Source organism: Pangasianodon hypophthalmus, chromosome 26 (genome assembly GCF_027358585.1).
Source record: "Pangasianodon hypophthalmus isolate fPanHyp1 chromosome 26, fPanHyp1.pri, whole genome shotgun sequence".
Taxonomy (NCBI): Eukaryota; Metazoa; Chordata; class Actinopteri; order Siluriformes; family Pangasiidae; genus Pangasianodon; species Pangasianodon hypophthalmus.
Genome location: NC_069735.1, coordinates 8,003,169 through 8,022,764, shown reverse-complemented (window position 1 = coordinate 8,022,764; position 19,596 = coordinate 8,003,169). Strand labels below are relative to the sequence as shown.

Below are 19,596 nucleotides of genomic sequence, written 5' to 3'. Positions count from 1 at the left end.
CTGTAGTTTCAGAAGGTTTTATTTTTGCCTCCCATGTAGCATCTCCGGTTGTCACATTCAATATAGAAACCGTGACATCCTGATAATGGGGTGGCAGAATGGACTGCACTGTGCGTAAAAAACACTACTCAATCATCGGTGATGACTGTTTCCCAGAAGACCTCAGAACAGGTATGGAAGATACTGTAGGTTTGCCCATAGACTTAATCAGCCATTATGTTTAGTGCTCATGAGTCGCTACACTACTAGACTTCTGCTTGTTCAGAGATATGTGATGTTTGAGCTTATTTGAGAGAATATCATACAGTATGTGATTGCTGTAATTGAGGGTAATTGGGGGATTATAAACTGGTAATGTTGCTATCCAAATCAGCCTGCTAGTTACAGTAACATTAGCTATACACATCGCAGCTACGCTAGCTGATGTACCCTGTGTTAGCTGCAGGCTACATGGCCTTTTTGCCTTTTTTAGAAGTAGGACAGTTACAGTATCAGTATGAGTGTTACAGTATCTTTGCAAGGCTGTTGTAATCATATTTTAAAGGGTAAATAGTGCAATTATTAGAACTATCCAAACATGATACATAAATATAACAAGTGTGAACCCCGGTTCTGTGCATTTAACATGATTTACTGTGAACTGATTCTCATAGAGGAGCCAATATATTTGGGACATCTTAACCTATAAGCCTGCCTCGCTCAAGCACATTTGTGGTTTGAATAGGATATTGCCAGCAATCCTTGAAAGACCCAAATATTAAACCCAGTATCGATTGTCAGCCCTGTGTGTTTACACTGACTATTGTATGAAAGGCAAGAAACCACAGCCTTTAAAGATCTGACATTTATCATTATCTTTTTCCTCTGACCCAAACGCTGAATGGCAATATTTTGGACTTAAAGGATTGGGAAACACAAGCTGTCTCCTGTATGGCCTTTCACCTTTTTTTTCTGTACTAGTCAGACAGAGGCAGTGAAAAGCCACAAGTACCATGGAGTCCACTTGAGTCCAATTAATGAGGGTAGGCTGGTGGAGTGACTTAAAGGACTTCAGCGTGAAATGCTAATGTCGCTAATAATGACTGAAAGCCAGGAAACCCTGCCAGTTAGCGTTATGCTAATGTGTATCATGATGTGTATCTGCATTTACTTTTTTTGGGGTAAAATATACAGTATTACATGTAACAACCAATTTATATATTGTTTATATTATTTCATTTGTTTTTGAGGGCTAGATTACCATTATCTTAATTAGCATCTCTGTTACCTGTATATTGGGGTAAATATGTACAACTTTTGAATATTATTTACAACAAATACCCTTCTATTATATATCATTAGTTATGTTTTTAAAGGATAGATTAATGACAAGCTAATTTCTATCAGCATTAGCATTTTTGAGTGAATTCTATGTATAGGTTTTGCCTCTGGTTTTAGTGTTATTGGGCTATATTAGCACAACACGTAGCTTTGTATTTTTCTTGTCAAGTTGTAAAATATAGGTTAAGTCAACATTATGTCATTGTGAGTTATTGTTAAGTGCGTGATCTTTTCTCTGTGCAAAGATGTTGTCACATGATATAAAATATTCTATATTAATATTTGTATATGATGGACAGCCAACAGATAAACATTTATTTTCCTTTTAACATACAACATAACTTAATTATTTGAATGTAACTCATTTTCAAATTATGATGTGTTTACTGAGATATCATTTGTGAAGACATTGCAAAAGTCCAGTTTTTTCAATAGTGCTGCGTGTCATGAACATACAGTGCAAACAGGCAATTTATAACAGACTCACAAGTTTGCACTCTTCTGTATGCGTATGACTAAACCCATCATCCCTGCAGAAGCAAATTTATATCAAGGCTGTGAAAGTCTCTAAACAACTCAGTGCATCTTCTGACTGCCACAATGGCTTTGCCTATAATGCTCTAAATATCGACCGAATATCCCAGGACTGTTTACATTTGAGGCTTGCTAGCCAGAACGTTGATCTCCGACAGTGCTGTTTTCAGTAATGAAAGTTCATGATCAAAGCTTGGAGCAACAGTTGCGCCCTTGTGAAAGCTGCACTTTTTCATCCTGCTTTGTTTGAACAAAAATCCACTTAAATGTACCACTGACTGTGTGCCTGCAACAGCTCTTTTACCCTTGACAAATATTTGACAGCATTATGTAACTCTAAAAATGCAATTAGAATTTAGATTAATACAGCATTATTCAAACTGTTGAATATTCCGCAGACATGAGGAGTGAGATAGACAGATAGAGTGGGGAGTAATACGATCTTCTCGGCTTAAGTGATGGTGTTGAAACAAGGGAGGGAAGGCTGCTTTGATCTTCCGTATTAATTACGGCCTAATTGAGGGAATTCTCTGTTGCACACCTCTCTAAGCTCTTTGAAGCCCGCCACCATTCAGTTCCTTGTATTCTCGCCATCCCGTCCTCCCTCTAACCCCCCCTCCGCCCCACCCCAACCCCACACACACACACCTTGACAGGTCCAACAACAAGATGCCCTTCTACTTCAACCGATAATGACACAAGAAAAAAAAATCTGCTGGTTGTGACATTTTGCCAACCTCTGCGACCTTCTGACATGTGGGTGCTCATGTGGAGTAGGCATAGGCACTCGCTCACTAACAATCACTATTTTGAGAGCCTAAACCTGAAAACTCGAGACACTGAATATGCAGCAGGAGGAAAGGGGTGTGCGTATTAGCAGGCGAGTTTTGGATATCATCCAGAGCTGACAAGTGAGTGTGTAGTGCAGTGCCTGCTGCTCGCTCGCTCCCATCTGGACAGGCGACGAGCGAGTGTGATCAACATGTGGCTCTGAGGAGGAAAGGGAAGAGAAAAATGGGCATGTTCAAACAACAGAGGCGTATGATCAAATTATTTGAAGTGAAAATGTAAGTAAGTTTTTGTCAATTTAGATTTCGGTGACTCTGATGAGCTGGAGGATTTCATCAGATTACACCAGATTTTCATTCTCCTATTTTTAGTTTGTGGCAGCATTGTGGCACAGCGGATGGTGCTGCCGCCTCAAAGCTCCAGGGTCCCTGGTTCGATCCTGAGCTTGGCTTACTGCCTGCATGGAGCTTCGCATGTGCTCCCCATGTCTGTGTGGGTTTCCTCTGCGTTCTCTGGTTTCTTCCTCCCTCTAGAAACAGTCAGTGGCTGGATTGGCTACTCTTAAATACAACCTGATGGACTGGTGTCCCATTCAGTGTGTATCCCCACCTCGCATCCAGTGTTCCTGGATAAGCTGTGGATCCACCATGACCCTAAGCACGATAAAGCAGGTTCTGAAGATGAATGAATTAATATTTATGTGTTTTAGACAACAATACACATTATCACAACACAGCTTTACAGTAACCCAGGACTAAATCTAGATCCATAATGAGCAAGACAGAAATGACAGTGGAAACAAACATACTTCCTAAAACAGAATAAGGAGGAGCCAGGACTCAGTAAAGTGAATCTTATCCTCTCCTGGGGGACAACAGATTATCTGATTAATTATCTAAACAAATTCTCATTAGTATTGCAGTTTATTGTTTCTGTTTAGCCGAGTCATATTTCTGCGTAAACTATTTGCATTTGTTCATTACAGAGTTTAGACGTGTGTCTAGAGGTAAGAGACTGTGAAAAAGAAAGGAGCCTTGATCTGTTCGCCATAAATCATTATCCATTAGCCAGAGGCCTTAGAACATGGAGAACATCTCATTTCCTCATAAAATCAGTAGCTCAGCCTTAAATAATATTACGCTCTCACCCACCATGTAGTTGATAGTTGTCGTAATCCCAGTTGCTCTCCAACATGGCATTTGTCCCCGGTGCATGCACTCGCTGCCTCACAATTACAGTCATGCTGCAAAAACTCAAGGTTTCCTAATCTAATCATGTTTCGTAATAATGTGGCAAGTCTTTTTTTCATGTAATTAGTTACCATTGATGCATTGTAATGATTCTCGGAAGCAGTCTAATTAGATTTGAATCATTAATGAGAAACTTATGGTTAATGAAGTTTCATTGAGCTTGTGAGATATGTTCACACACACACACACACACACACACACACACACACTGGCTTAGATATCTAAGAGAAACTATCAAACTTGGCTAATCTTGTAAAGGATGGTCTATATCCTTATTATGTCATTCTTTAACAGATGTGTGTGTGTGTGTGTGTGTGTGTATGTGTGTGTTTCCTATGTTAAATTGAACACCAGTAAATACATGAGTGTTGTTGGCAAAACTCCAGAGTTCTCTTTGCACATAATTTCTCCGTAACTATCCATCTGTCACCAGACTGCAGTCTTGCTACTCCTGAGTGTGTGAGCTATTGTGTTGAAGCAGGGATGGCATGTCATTTCTTGATCAGTGATAGATTTTGTGTGTGTGTGTGTGTGTGTGTTGTTTCTTATGTCACATTCATAGTACTTCTGACTCCTTCTCTCCTATATTTCAAGGAAAAGAAATCCTGCCAACTTTATTCTTAAATAATGTTGTTCGTATAACGCACCAGAAAAGGTGTTAGTGCCCCATCCAGGACATCCACGGCACTGATTTCTCAGAAATTCAGCAACAATGAATCAGGAACCAGGAGACTGGTAATTATTACACGCTTGAAGAATCTTCAGATCTGGATAATTTCAGAAAGGTTTCATCAGCTCAAATCTACAGCTCTAGTATATGTAGGAGAAAAGGAGGAGGGAGGAGGAATTAAAAGGAATGATTTCTAATGTTGCTTGGGTCTGGGAGTGCTATCATCTCTGACCTTGGTGTGTTCACTCACAGTGACACACCATAGCAAAACACAAGAAGTGAGAAGTACAGCATGTTCAGAAACAGCAGAACAGCATATTTCATGTATAATATGAAACATAGTTCAGAAAAAAAGTTTATGAGTTCTTAATCAACCTATACCATAGATGTGTTAGATAGAAGGTATGTGCAGAATCACATTTAACATTAGTTAGAAAGTTAGAGATAAACCTAAGTGAACATAAACTTCACCGATAATCATAGTCAGAAGAAAATAATTAAAAGCAAATAATTAAAGCAAATATTTTTCATATGACACGCTATGGACAAATGACTCACTAAATAAGAAGGGAGTACACACAAGTTTTGCATACAGCATTTCTGTTTGACAGTTTTATGCTAACATTCATTCATTTTCAGTAACTGCTTTATCCTAGTCAGGGTCGTGGTGGATCCAGAGGCTTTCCCGGGAATGCTGGGTGCAGGGTGGGAATACACCCTGGATGTGATGCCAGTCCACACACACACACACACACACACACACACACACACACACGCATTCACACCTAGGGGCAATTTAGAGTAGCCAAACCACCTAGTGGCATGTTTTTGGACAGAGTGAGGAAAGTGGAGAACCTGGAGGAAACCCATGCAGACATGTGGAGCTCAGAATCAAACCGGGCAACCTAGATGCTAACAGAGAGAGAGAGAGAGACACACACACACACACACACACACACACACGGTTCCCTAATATTCTCCTTGCCCACAGGTCAGGTTAATTTGCATTATCAACCATGGTCATGCTTGTTAAGTGTTACCCAACTGTGTTCCTCAGTAGCCCTGAATCTCTGTCTCTCTCTTTCTTTTTGTCTTCATACCTGATTTATGCTATGGACATCATGCATGATGGTCCTCCGAGCCAAAAGAAATGCCTGCGTAACCTCTGACCTCAGCTTTGGGCGCAGCAGTCACAGGAGAACACACAGTCGATAATTGCATTGCTCTCTGGCATTACTCTGCCTCATTTGCACTCCGAATCCCAGAAGGCACTACATGAGGATTGAACCTTTTGACCTGGGTCTACCACTGGGTAGGATGTTTGAAGGATTTGGGTTTATTTGTAGCTCTGGAACTTGCAGGCCTTTTCATGACTTAGTTATGCAGTAGTCTGTGTGTTCCTTGACTTGTGAAAGCACAGCCATGTCATTATTTACTCAAGTATTCTAGTCTTTACCTTTTATATTACAGTCTTTATTAGCCATTGTATTGCTCCATACATCACTTAACATATGAGTGACTCTATGATTTGGGTATCTTGTGTGTCCTGCTGAAATTATATTTACAAATGTATGTAAGGTAAAGATAAAATATCAAACCTATCAAAAGTGTCCTTCTCAACATCCATGCATACTTCAGATAAATAACTTAAAACATGAATAAAAACCTTCATACACAAAACCTTCACATCTACAGCACTTTGAAAGCAGTGTTTTTGCCTGCCCCAGTCCACTATGACAACACTTTACCTTTATAATCATTAAAATAAAAATAAAAAATCTTTTTACTTTTGCATTAATATATGAATCCATTTAACGTTTCAAGCTTGAAACATCCTTCTTCATTAGATATCCATTATAAGTGATGAAAAATATACCTTTTATTCGTGTATCATAATTGCGTTAAAACATTTACAATGTTCCTCAAGATCAATAAGAAGTTGCATCTGACCTTCCTGAAGATCATGAGAAGAAGAAAAGTATGTTCTCTCATTCGTTTTTCTCTATTTTCACTGATATTGATTGATGAGGTCACTTTGATACAACCCTGTTATGAAAGTAAATAATAAAAGAAAAAGAAAAAATTTTAAGTAAATTATCATATCACCTTCAGAATCCTTCTGCTCACTTACAAAGCCCACAATAACCTTGTCTAACCACAATAACCTACTTGTCTATCCTTCTCCTTCCACACAAACCACAATGTAACCTCAGATCATCCTCGTCTCGTCTGCTTACGTGCCTCCATCCAAGTTTCAGTAATCGAGCCTTCTCTGAAATTGCGCCCGTCTCTAGAACTCCCTGCCTCAAATCGTAGAACAATCCCACTCACGCTCCTTATTTAAATCCTGTCACAAAACCTACCCGTTTTCCCAAATGTTCAATATTCCTGTGATTTAGTTCATACCAGTTTATGTTTATTGTTTTCTGTTGTCCTCTCTTCTTGTATTCCTCGTATTTTGTCTTCATGATTAATTCTCTCCTTTGCGTTGTATATGTTAATCTGTGTTTAACTCTGTGTTAACGTTTGCAACCATCTTTGAGTCATTGAAAAGCATGTTATAAATAAAATTTCTTCTTTTTCTTCTTCATCTTAAAATACCCTGAACTTCCTCAAGCCATCATCCATTGGATGCTAGCAAACTATAATTTATGTTTGCTAATTTTATCATATATCATAATTTTATCATTTATAATATCTTCGGGAGATCACGAGTGCCATGCCACAGTCATCCATGACTGGAAGTCCAAGAGAGCAAAATTGGCCGTGCTCTCTGGGTGGAAGGGCTGTCAATCACAGTGACCCTAACCAATCATGGGCATCTGTGAGCTCTTGTGAGCTCGGAAGGGTGCAGATAGAGCTTTCATCAGAGAGTGTAATGCTGCCCTGTGACACAACAATGGATTTTCAGAGTCAGAGTACAGGGTCAGCTTCTTGGGTGCTTCAAGGGTTTTGCTCAAGGGCCCAGACAAGGAAGGACAAATCAGTGGCTACAGGTACCCCTCTGACTACAGGCACACTCCTGTCGATTTAAAAATCTCAAATTTCTGGTCACGTATGTAAGTCTTTAACCAATGAGCTCCTACAGCCCCGAAGGACACGCGACTTCAGAAATTGTGCATGAAATAGACACAAACCAAACTCACAAGTTTCCCTCTGGGAGGCGATTTGAAGATGCCAGCACACTCCCCTTCTGGCGAGCCATTTCTTGTTCCAGGCTTGTGCCTGCTTGTTTCCTGAGGTATTCAGAGCAAAATGTGTGTGTGTGTGTCTGTATGTGTGTGTGTGTGTGTGAGAGAGAGAGAGAGAGAGAGAAAGCGAGATAGCGAGAGAAAAGCAAGTGAAACCAAGCCTCACAAATCAGACCGTATCTCAGGATTCTCTGACAGCCAGACAGTGCTAATGATGACCTGCTTTTCTGCTTCTACTGTTCTCCTTTTCTATCCTCACACACTCCAATTTGTGGATGCACTGCCTTCTGCACTGCCTTCTTTCCCTTTCCTTAACAGCAGCTTGTGCTGGGTGCACTATGTAGGGCAAAATAAATGAGCTGGAGCTATTCTTACAGTGCTGTCACCCCATGCACTGCCCACTCGACTCCCCTCCCCTTTCGCTCTCATCTTACATGCAGCCCTGGTGCAAAAAAAAAGGACCACGTGAAGTAATATGTGCTAATTCAATGTGCAACGTGTGTGTGTGTGTGTGTGTGTGTGTGTGTGGTGGGCAGAATGATTACAGACCTAATGTCACAATGACGCACCAATGGGATGATTTGTTTTTTTGTGCCATAATGACCTCAATAACCTGACGTGACTCTCACTGAGGTGACAAAATCAACATAGCTGTTTTGAGTGAGATTCATGTGATGAGAAAAAGAGTCTCGTGCACGAACGGATATTTTATACCACTGCTCCATCTTCTGTTCATTCTGAATACAGCATGTATTCATGTAGCTGAGCTGTGAATGTAATTATATTGCCCTATAGAGAACGCAATAATACCACAGCGTTGTTACATCCTAGATTCTGATTGGTCAGAATGTGTTGATTAATTCATGTTAATATTAATTTAACAAAAGAAACTGTATAATTATTGATATGGTGAAGTTTTCTGTTAGGAGATTGATGGAAGGAGTCTCCAGTGTCAGCGCTTTGTAACAGTCAGTAGTTTTTCCACCAGGGGAAAGTCCTCAGTACAGAGGATTTTGCACTTTCCAGTTTCTCAGAACCATGACAAGCTGCGTGTGTTTTTTTTTTTTTTTGGCTTATTAACTTCAAGAGAGCAGAAAAGAGAGGTTGGCAAGAAAACAACAGTTTATAGGTGTTTTAAAAGAAGTGATAACTTGCTTTACGTTCCACAACATTAAATATAACTATGAACGGATTACTAAATTAAAAAATGGTTAGCGTTGGCAAATTGCTGGGGTGTAAGAGGAATAAAACACTTTGGTACATGATGTTATTGGATCCCATTACTTTGTCATTGATTATTTTCCTATAACAGCATGCCCCTTTGTGTTTTATTCCTTACTTAGAGATAAAGTTCCTAAAATAGTGTGTGCATTTAGTAAGAATAGCAACACAAACGAAATGGACTCATTGTAGGACTTGTAAGAACTTTCGTTTTAATAGAATGTGAGACGAGCTTCACATTTTTAGTCCAGAGTTATTCTAATACTGTCTGTGTCTGTTTGCAGGTGGTGTACAAGCCCTGGCTCTGCGCTCAATATTTCCAGAGCAATCAGTCCAGCTGTAGCCGCAAGATCCCATGTGAGCAGTACTGTCTTGAGGTCCAGCAGAGGTGTCCCTTCATATTGCCTGACAATGATGACCTTATACATGGTGGCACTCCCAGTTTTATATGTACAGGTACATAATGATGGCTTCTGATGGTTGATGCACTTTCTTGACTTAAATCTGTACTGCAAAAAAGTCAGAGCAATGTTTTGTTTCTGATGGAAAGCATGCTTTGAATGCTTTAGACTTGACAACAAATGTCTGAAATAGTGACGCATGAGGTAACGTTTGTATTCTAGAAATAATAAGAACAATAATAATCTTTGTCATTCTGGGCTGTGGCCAAATCATTAAGGCCTATTTTCGACCAAACCACCACTGTTAAGCTCTTCTCAGCACAGATTTGAATCCTAAGAGACTCAGCCAACCATTCTGCAACAAGCTGATTTAAATCCAGGGCTTGTGTATCATCAGGGCAAAAGTGTTGCTCAAGGATGAACTTCCTCGCTATGTGTGAGCCTCTTCTTTGAAATATAATATTCACAAATTATTCTAGCCTGGGACACTGATAAATATGGATGCACTTAGTTGACTGTTAATTTTGAAAAGAATTTCATTGATATTGCATCAGAAATACTGCAGTCATTTTCAGTAGCGCTTTATCATGGCAGGAGGAGGGGGGGAGGGGGGGGGTCTATCGCAGGCCATCTAACACCCACGTTCACAGGGGTAATTTAGAGTCACCAATCCACATAAGCATCATGTTTTTCTTATGTGGGAGGAAGCATCAAATGAAATCATATAATTAGGTTTTAGGCTTGATTACATGTAGGCTAGGGTAGTTTCAGTTCAGAACAATAATGTCTGAATTCTTTACAATTTTGCTTGGATTTGTTTACATTATATAAACTCATTTGGTATACATTTTTAACGTGACTTACAGGTAATGCATAATGCATATCAGAGCAGTTAAGGGTTAAGGCTCAGCTGTGGCTGTTCCTCAGGCCTGTAGTATGACTTCCTAACCTTTCACTTACTAGCACACTATCTTAACTCCTTGTGACAATTCGGTTGGCTTGTGAGCTTAATGGAATAAGATGAAGTTCTCAAAAAAGAGACAGGTGGCAAGGTACAGAGGACCTCACTGAGCTGGACAACAGCCATTAATGCAAAGGCACTACTATTGCCCAGGGGCTTAGAGGCAGCACTGGAGTCCACTTCCCATCATAGAGCTTATTGCTGACTTTCAAAGATGGTGTAGTAAGCTAGAACCTAGTGACTGACGAATAGAGAGAGAGATTAATGTTCTTGTCCTCCCTCTTAATAGGTTATTGCTCTTCCTGACTATGGCTTGCTTCCTCAGTACAGTACATACAACACTTTTGTTCTCATTTGGCCTCAGAGAGTCGGTACCTCCCAAAATCATTATGATAAGACGGGTTCTAAAATCTGATTGGCTAAGCAGTTGTAAAGTAACTGAGTTCTGTATTAATGTACCAGGTTTTAAATCAATATATCTGTTATACCTAAGCCAGTGTTCTGTCCAGAGAACACCCTGAATAATTATCTAATGCAAATATTATTAATAATAAATTATTTATTACACTGGATGTTATAACATCTTTGTCGTCATTTTTTTAAATCAGTAGGCCACTTGAAGGTACGTGTTACAGTGATTTTATAGTGGGTAAGTGGGTTTTAGGCACTCGGAATTACGTTATGCCTAAGAACACTCTTACTTTTGATAAAATTACTGTAACACATGCCCATGAGTGGTTTATTGCTTTAGTTTATCTCGGCCAGGGGAAATTTAAGAACAGTCATCCAGCAGTGATTTAGGAGTGTTGGGTGTCGAGTCATTGCGATTATGGGCTGCTGGTTAATTGTAGCAGAACAATTCTGTAGACCAAGAAGCACTTGATCATGTAGATAGAGTGAATAGTCAGAGGTAGATGGACAGAAAAAAAAAGCAGAGAACAAATTTGATCCACTGGACTGGATTTTTCACATTTTTTACATTACAAAGCAAGTTGCACAGGCTAAATCCAAGTACTATACCCAAAGCAAGATGTAAATACGCCAGTTAAACAAGCTATAGGTAGAAAAAATCAAACCTGATTAGGGAACAGTGCATCCCTCTGGTGGCCAACAGAGACATAGACTAGAAGAAGAAAGCTTCTGTATTTTGTATTAGGCTCTTACTGGCTCTTATGTCTGAGGACTATATTCCTCACACATGAAAATTGCATAATAAATATAATGGCTAATGCAGTAGAGAATTTATTAGTTGTGATAAACTATTTTAAATTCCAATACTCTCAGAAATAAAGGTACCATACTGTACTTTTCCTTGTTGCTGTGTGGTACCATCAAGGGTACATCTTTGGAACATTTAGTACAAATACAATTTATGTATTTTTTTATAACTTTAACAGTAATTCAAGGTACATAACTGGACCTTACCGTATTTATCTACACCAAATCTTCATCTTCATTGTACAAGAAGAAAACATCACAATGAAAACAAAGTCGGACTGGGTAACAGGAAAGGCAGTAGCTTTAGGCATAGCAAAAAAAAAAAAAAAGTGTGCCAGATGTCACACAATATTCTCATACATGACAGATTTAGATTCGCACACTGCTTGCCAACAATAGCTTGATTTATTTATTTATTTATTTATTCAAATAAAAGCAGGTTGAGTTAAATCTACTGTGATCTACTCAGATTACTTGCTGGATTACCAATGTCAACCTTCATTCTGCTATGAGCTTACAGATAAAATATGTAAATTTACCTCTATTTTCCAACCTATTTCACACACATAGCATTTAATTTTGAAAAATGGAGTAAAATATGCATATACGTACAGCCAGACCGTGACACAATGCAGTAGTCCAATGTGGAGGATATGAAGGCATGTTAATATGCTGTTTTAGAGATTTTACATGGATACTATTCCATAACTGTAACAAACAAACAAACAAACAAACAAACAAAAAAAGCCATGACGCTTTAGGTGAAATCAGCAACTGAGTCATCACTGGTATCTGGTGCCTTTTCTATCCCTGAAGGAAAGCATCTTTTATTAACTCTAAAGCATATTTTTCACTCTGCTTTTAAAAGTTTTGTTTCTATGTTGTATGTATACATATAAACAAAAATATTAATATATATTTTTATTTGATGAATTTTTTTCAGTGAATAGGTTATATATGTTTCTTAACGTTCTTAACTTAAATTGTACATGACAATATGCGATATTTATCCCCCCATTATTTAATTCATAAAATTATCCCAGCATACACTGACATTATTTTCATGAATTGATCTCATTCGATATCCATTTCTCACTGAATTATTAGGTTAAGTTAGTTGATTAAGTCTTTAGTTGGTAAGTCCTAACACTTCTCTTAATTTTTGTATGTTTTCTCATGTTTTATCATAGTCTGCATGTTACATTCATACATTAATATTTTATAATTTTTGTTAGATATAGTTACTTAAAGTATGTCCATTGTCAATCATTATTCTACTGAAATTAGTAAGTTTACTTGTCCTACCTAGAAGCATCTCTATCTGATCCACACATGATTTATACATTGTATAAATATACATTTCTTTACTTTTAAATCCTTCTGGCGTTCTCCACGCTCTTCCTTAACTGCTGATGACTTTGCCACCTTCTTTGAAGAGAAAATTTGCAAATCTCTATCTCCTACACTTCATTAAACCTTTGCCTGTCCAATCCTCTTAACAAACTTTAAACTTTTATCCTCTTTCCACAGAAGAGATCCTGCATCTTCTCTCCTCCAGCAACCTGTCTTAGCCTGTCCGGTCTCTCAAGACATCCTTTTCCTCTCTTTCATCATAAATGACCCTATAACATGTGGTCATGTACCTACTGCCACATACTACTATCCATGTCTCTTCTTTCTTTCTAAATTTGTTGTACATGCTGTATACAATCACCTTTCTCTCTTTCTCGCCCATAATGGCCTCCAGGATCCTAAAAAGTCTGGCTTCAAAGTGGTCCACTCCACAGATATTGCACTTGTGGCTGATACTGAGAGGCTTCATGGCACTAGATCAGCCACATCATCATCAGTCCAGATACTTCTTGACCTCTGAGCAGTCTCCAGATACTTCTTGACCTCTGAGCAGTCTCCAGATACTTCTTGACCTCTGAGCAGTCTTGGAATTAGTGACCCAGCATGGCAGTGGTTTACATCCTACCTGGAGGGATGATCATACAGTATTAGACATAGAAGGGATTCACATCTGCTCCATGAAGGCTCTCCACTGGTGTAAAACAAAGCTCGGTCCTTGGTCCTCTTTTATTCTCCCTCTATAACTGCTCTCTCAGGGCATATTTGCTCACATGCTTGTTCATACCACTGCTATGATGATGACACTCAACTCATCTGCTACAGACCCTCATGTTACCACTCTTATCTCAGCATGCTTGGTGGATATCTCCTAATGGATGACAGCTCGTCACCTGAAATTAAATTCCAGCAAGACCAGGTTACTGCATATCCTTGGAGAAGAATCCCCATGACAAGATCTTGTGATATCCCTGGAGAATTCTAGGAACATTCCAATCATAAACAAATGCATTCCTGGTGTTTCTCTCCTCATATTGCTAACCTGACTTGGTTTCTTCATTTCTTCGGTCTGTTGTCATCTTGAGATAGGACTACTGCAACCTGGTCCTGGCAGGTCTTCCCTTGAGCATCAAACCCCTGCAACTGATACAGAGTGCAGCTGCATGACTTGTTTCAATTCTTCCAAGCTCTCCAAACTCACACAATTGCTGTACTACTTCAGCTGGTTTCCTGTAGTTACCCAAATCAGATAAAAAAAATGAGTTTGCCTAACCATTTTCTCAAATGTCCAAAAGAGACTGCATACAATGAACAACCCGAAACTAGGGAGCAGACAAAACCCTACTATCCAATATCAGTATTTTGGTTTCATGTTTCATGTTTCAGTGTTTTATGTTTTTGGCACAATCTTCCATTTTGCATAGCTGTGCTGTTGAATGTGGCTAAACTGATTAGTATAATTGAGTATTGTCAGTGAAGACAGTTTAAAAACTAACAATACATCCAAGGAGCTGGATATAAAGGGAAGTAATAGATAGGTGGCCTTATTGCCATTTTTAGGTCCTTAGCATTCATTGCAAGGATCAATAAATTCAGAATTGCGTCAGGGACCTCCACAGCAGATCAGGTCTTCTATCTGTAGTGTAAAACTTCTGGGTCAAGCAAGATGTCTGAGTCACCAAATAAATTGAATGTCTTAGCATTGTCTATAGTGGAACAACACAAAATTGTACCTTCATTGTGCTAATTAGATCCTAAAGGCCAAAAAGGTTGTTGTGTTATCTGGTGATCGGCTCTGTGTTCCTTGTCTTTTTGTGTATCTTCAGGGCTTTTGGAGAATGCAGACAACACCAAGCATGAGCCACAGTGCTGTGATGTGCGGTGGGAGCTAAAATTCAATGAATGTTCGCACAGCACATTCAAAAGGACTCATCCCTCACGCCAGCATACGTCTGCCACGACCTCGGCGGCTCCGAGGCTGAATCAAGGCAGACTGAAGCTCTGCTTGCTAGTCCTGGTCCTCTTGCACACGGTAGCGACCATGACAGCTGTCCAGAACTCCACCTGCCTAGCCACCATCTTCCCACTGGAGGACAATGCCCCCAGAGAAGAGTGACTGGATGTGGGGGGCTATCTCTAGCCAATCAGCATGCTCCAAAAAGTGAAAGATGGCCAGCAAGGAACTGGGCCGAACCGAGTCGAACCAAGCACGCCAGGCACGCCGGCAGATCCCTAGCTGCGCTTTACATGTTCAGTGCTCTTTATGCCCCAGGTAGAAGGAATGACAGAATTCATGAGAAGGGCAAGAAGAGACAAAGGAAGAGGAAGACCAAGACTGTGTCCTTTTGAGACGTCAGCTCTCACACTGTTCTGAAAAGTATATATTTTGTTTTTTGTTGTATCAGATGATGGTCAGACTTTTTCCCTTTTTAGCTTCTGCTGTCAAAATGGGTTTCTGTGTATGTCAACCACTTCAGATTAAAATGGAATGAGGGAAGAAAGCAAAGTTATATGTATCCATGTCTCAGTCAAACCACTCTGTCATACTCTATTATTTTCACATTTGACAGCTAGCATGAATAGAAGTATACATGCTGTTGCTGTAGCTAGAACGATACGAACAGTAGGCTGGTTGTGGATCCAAATACTCTTACTACCTGTAACCCCCATTCTTCATTTACCAGATTCAGATACGTTAGGTTCTTGCTTTGCAATCAAGATGTAGACAGGTCCATGTCAACAGAGCCTTAAAAACAGACCCCCATAGCAATCATACGGTGTATCATACCATTCCCCATTTTTAGTGTTCAGCCTCTATATATCCTCAGATCTGCAGTGCTGTTTAGCAGACTACATTATAACCCTGTTGTTATCCTGACACCTACTGGGACAGCTGATATCTTTTTACTGTGCAGTGAAAATGTGAATGTGTGGTGATACACCACCATAATTTTCTCAAATATGGAAGGAAACCAGCGTGGAAGCCAAGAATGAGGACCTGGTAGAACCCACATTTCAAGGAATTAAATCATCCACTTATACTTTGTGTGAATAAGCTAATGGTTCTTTAGTATTCCATCCAAAGAGGCTGTCTCAAAACAGTTGTTTTATTGACTATACTCTATACTCTTCCAGTATAGGTAAATCTTAACCTCACCAGGCTGCAATAACATGACTGGAGTGCCTGGTCTAGCCTAAAAATGCATACAAATGGAACAGCAGCCACTCCATCGAAACATCAAGTTTTATTTAGAATGTGGTTGTTAAATGACCTCCAGTAGCTTTCTTTGGGTGGTGCACAGATGGCTCAGAATGATATCATGTTTTGACAATTTTATCAATGGTTGTTCTTATTTCCACACTCTTATGCCCTCAATATGGTAACTTACACTGCTAATGAGCTGCTGAAAAAGAATGAGTTGCATAGTGATCAGTTGTAATTGCGCTGTAATTTTTTTGCCTTTGTTTTGTTCTCAAAATGTCCTACACTGTTGTGTAAAGGGCTTAGCGGATAGCATGGAAGGGAAGGAGTTCTCAAGGGCTCATTCTATAAATCTCCTTCTGTGTGTAGGACTGTGTGTGTTTGGTGTCTGACTGTATGGGCCTCTGGCTGCTGATATACTGTTTTGCGACCTGTTTTACTTGGTGTTACATCATTAACCTATGTTAAAAGACGTACTTTTTGCTTAACATTTACTGTGTCTTTGTAATTGGCTGGAGAATATCATGGGCACATTTGTCTCGCATAGTTACGTCTAATAATAATGTTGCAACGTCCCTCAATCTGAAAGGCCCAAGTGCCTCCACTGTCCATTTGTCTAGTGCTATTTCTTCAACACAGCAGTATATAGAGGAACGGCAGCAGTTACAGTTGATTAACAGTGTTTCCCACACATAGGTGATGCTTGGGTGTGGCCCCGAGGTATACTGATGAGAGCCCAAGTACATTTTGGGCCATAAAAAAAATCACACTTTATTTATAATACATTTCGAGAAAACAACTCATCTTGTTTTCAATTTGGCTTTGACACGCACACAACTCGGGAGAGAAAAGAACCAGACAGAGCTGGTAAAGCACATTCATTTCATCTTTATTGATTTTGACGTCAGTTTGTGCAAGTTCATGGTATACACTTAGTCTGTCAGAATAGCTCCTAATATTTGCACAGTCTCATTTTCTGCACATTTTGGTTGCATCTGGTGGCACTTTGCCTGGTTCCCATTTATTGGGCATATAACATTTCTGGCTCCCTATTTAACCACTCAGAACAAACCACTTTAATATATTGTCAAGTGACAGAATACAACAAATATACAGTATACAGGTAATTCAATATAGGATACAGGTAATTCACTTGATTTTTTTTGTTCCTAATGATATGTGGCAACACCTTGAACACTCTTTCAGCCACCTCACTCTGTTTCTAATGATAGAACAATTAGCCTGGAGCTATGCTCACGCTCCTCTTTATCAGAAACTAACAACATCGATTAAAAAAGTTATTAACACCTTAGCAGTTTTGCTCTCTCGTTGGTTTTTACTCTTGCATGATTTCATGCTATAATACGGGTATATTTAGAATTTCACATAGAAATGTCATGGTTGAGAGACTTGTATGTATATATTTCAGTTTGCACCCACAGCTATGCCGACTCTGCTCTGTGTTGTCGTACGACATACATGAAACTCGACCCAAGTAATCTGTGGGAAACACTGATTACACTACAGATGTAATAAAGGCCAGGCTAGAGCTGTATCATAGTTTTGTGATGATGGCTTTAATAAGTGAACTTAAAGACATGCTTTAACCCATAGTCTTGTTGTATGTCCTATTTGCTGTTTAAAGCAGCTGGCCAAGGTCTTACAGTTCAGAGGTGACAATCATTCCTCATTCCATTAATCATACACTTTAAATTATCGTAAAAAATGATCCAGCCTTATAAGCAAACAACAGGATTTGTGGATATTGGGGATGCCCTATAAATATGATATCCTTTCTTATAATAAAAATATTGTAAGGAAGGATATTCAAGAAAAAAATCTTAAAAGCTTTTGGCTTTGGGGTTTGCAGTATCCGACACTGCCGAGTTGCACACATCACCTTCTTTAAACAAGCTGTTTTACTCTGCCATTACATTTTACCCAGACAGCTTATATTATGCCTTGTGGTATCAACAACTTAGAAGTACATACTACAGTGTCTAGTGGAAGGAAGTCAGAGCAACCAGACTTATGTTTGTAATACTGACGTTTCTACAAGAATGCAAACCCTTCACAGCAGTTGTTGCCATTAGGTCTGTCAGACATTTTGATTTCTGATTAAAGGGTGACACATAGAAAGTCTCTAGAACTAGCCTCCATGTTGGTCCTGTTTACCTTATAAAAACACAAGGCAGATCCTACACAATCTGTGTAATATTGCCAGAATCACTTCAGATACATATTTAGCCTTTTCATCCCCTGTATGAACCACTGATCTTCAAAAATCCTGTTGATCTATGCAGATGTGCCTCTGTCATTATATTGTAGATTTGTGCTAATGTAAATTTGTGCTAATTTGTCTCACTGTTGCCTGTCTTTCTTTGAGATTTTGGTGTGTTTTTCCTCTCCCACAATCTTTTTTTTCTACTCTGTTGCCCTTTCATGGGTCACATGTCAGTTGTTTTTGCGCTGCATTTTCTTAGTCACGTCTCAAAAAGTGCGAGCTGCTTAAGTGAATGTTTTCCTCTTCTGGGCTGGGCAAATTGTGGTTCCGTGGAATTTAAAACACTGACATGGAATCAGACAGACATATATAGATATTACAATTATTATTACAGTGTCATATTGTCATACAATAGATGCTTTAGTTCACTGTTTCTCTTTTAATTTTTTTTACACAAAGACTTTGATTAAATATTTATAATTCGGTCTCACAGGTCATGACCTTTTTTGAACGTAAGATGAAAAATACAGATATGTTTATGAGAGTTCTGTTCTAAGGAAAAATAAATAGAGATATGTTAACTATTATGGGAGAAGTGCCTGGCTTTTTTTTCTGTCTGTCAAAAATGTATTATTTTCTAATAGGAGGTACAGTAGGAGGTACAAAGTACAAACTATAGTCCAAGTGTTCTGTATGTCGTCATAAAACCACAACATGGTCAGCAGCGAAACAGCTATTCTTCACAGGGTATGGATGCAAACAATCCAATCAGAAATCCCAAGACTCATTTGATATAAATGTTCTTTTAGACACTTTGGGTATTTGAGGTAATATAGAAAGTGTATAAGTATAAAAGCCTTGCATGTTTTCTTCTTGTAATAGCAGATCATTTACTGAACAAAGAGAAAATGCCAGGGCTATGTTCTAATATGGTATTTAACACACCCTCATCCACTGGCCATTATCTTTACAAGTGTTAGACCTGACCTCCTTACTTGTAATATAAAAGAGAAACTTGAAAGTGAAAGAAGTTGTTAAAAAAGAAAATGAAAACTCTCTTACCAGTGTTTACATGACCTTTCTTTATATTTGTGATAGTTGGACCGATTGACACACAGTGCTGAAAAAAGATGAAAAGGAACATCAATGCCGCCACCTCCACCAATGGCTTGAGTACTACAGTATATTATATTCTACCCACATATAGAGGCATATACTGCTCTTGGAGTGATCCTCACCACCTTAAGCAACAGTATCTTTGAGAA

The 19,596-nt window shown here is 39.0% G+C and overlaps 1 protein-coding gene across 1 annotated transcript in view; it reads left to right on the top strand.

Moving 5' to 3' along the window:
- nalf1a (NALCN channel auxiliary factor 1a) overlaps positions 1-18,918 on the top strand; it is a 79,187-nt gene extending 60,269 nt beyond the window's left edge. Inside the window, exons 2-3 of the mRNA XM_026931620.3 lie at positions 9,260-9,431; positions 14,732-18,918. Coding sequence (XP_026787421.1) covers positions 9,260-9,431; positions 14,732-15,021 — 462 coding nt within the window. The 3' untranslated portion in view covers positions 15,022-18,918. The remainder of the gene's footprint in view (positions 1-9,259; positions 9,432-14,731) is intronic.
- The last annotated feature ends 678 nt before the right edge of the window (positions 18,919-19,596 follow it).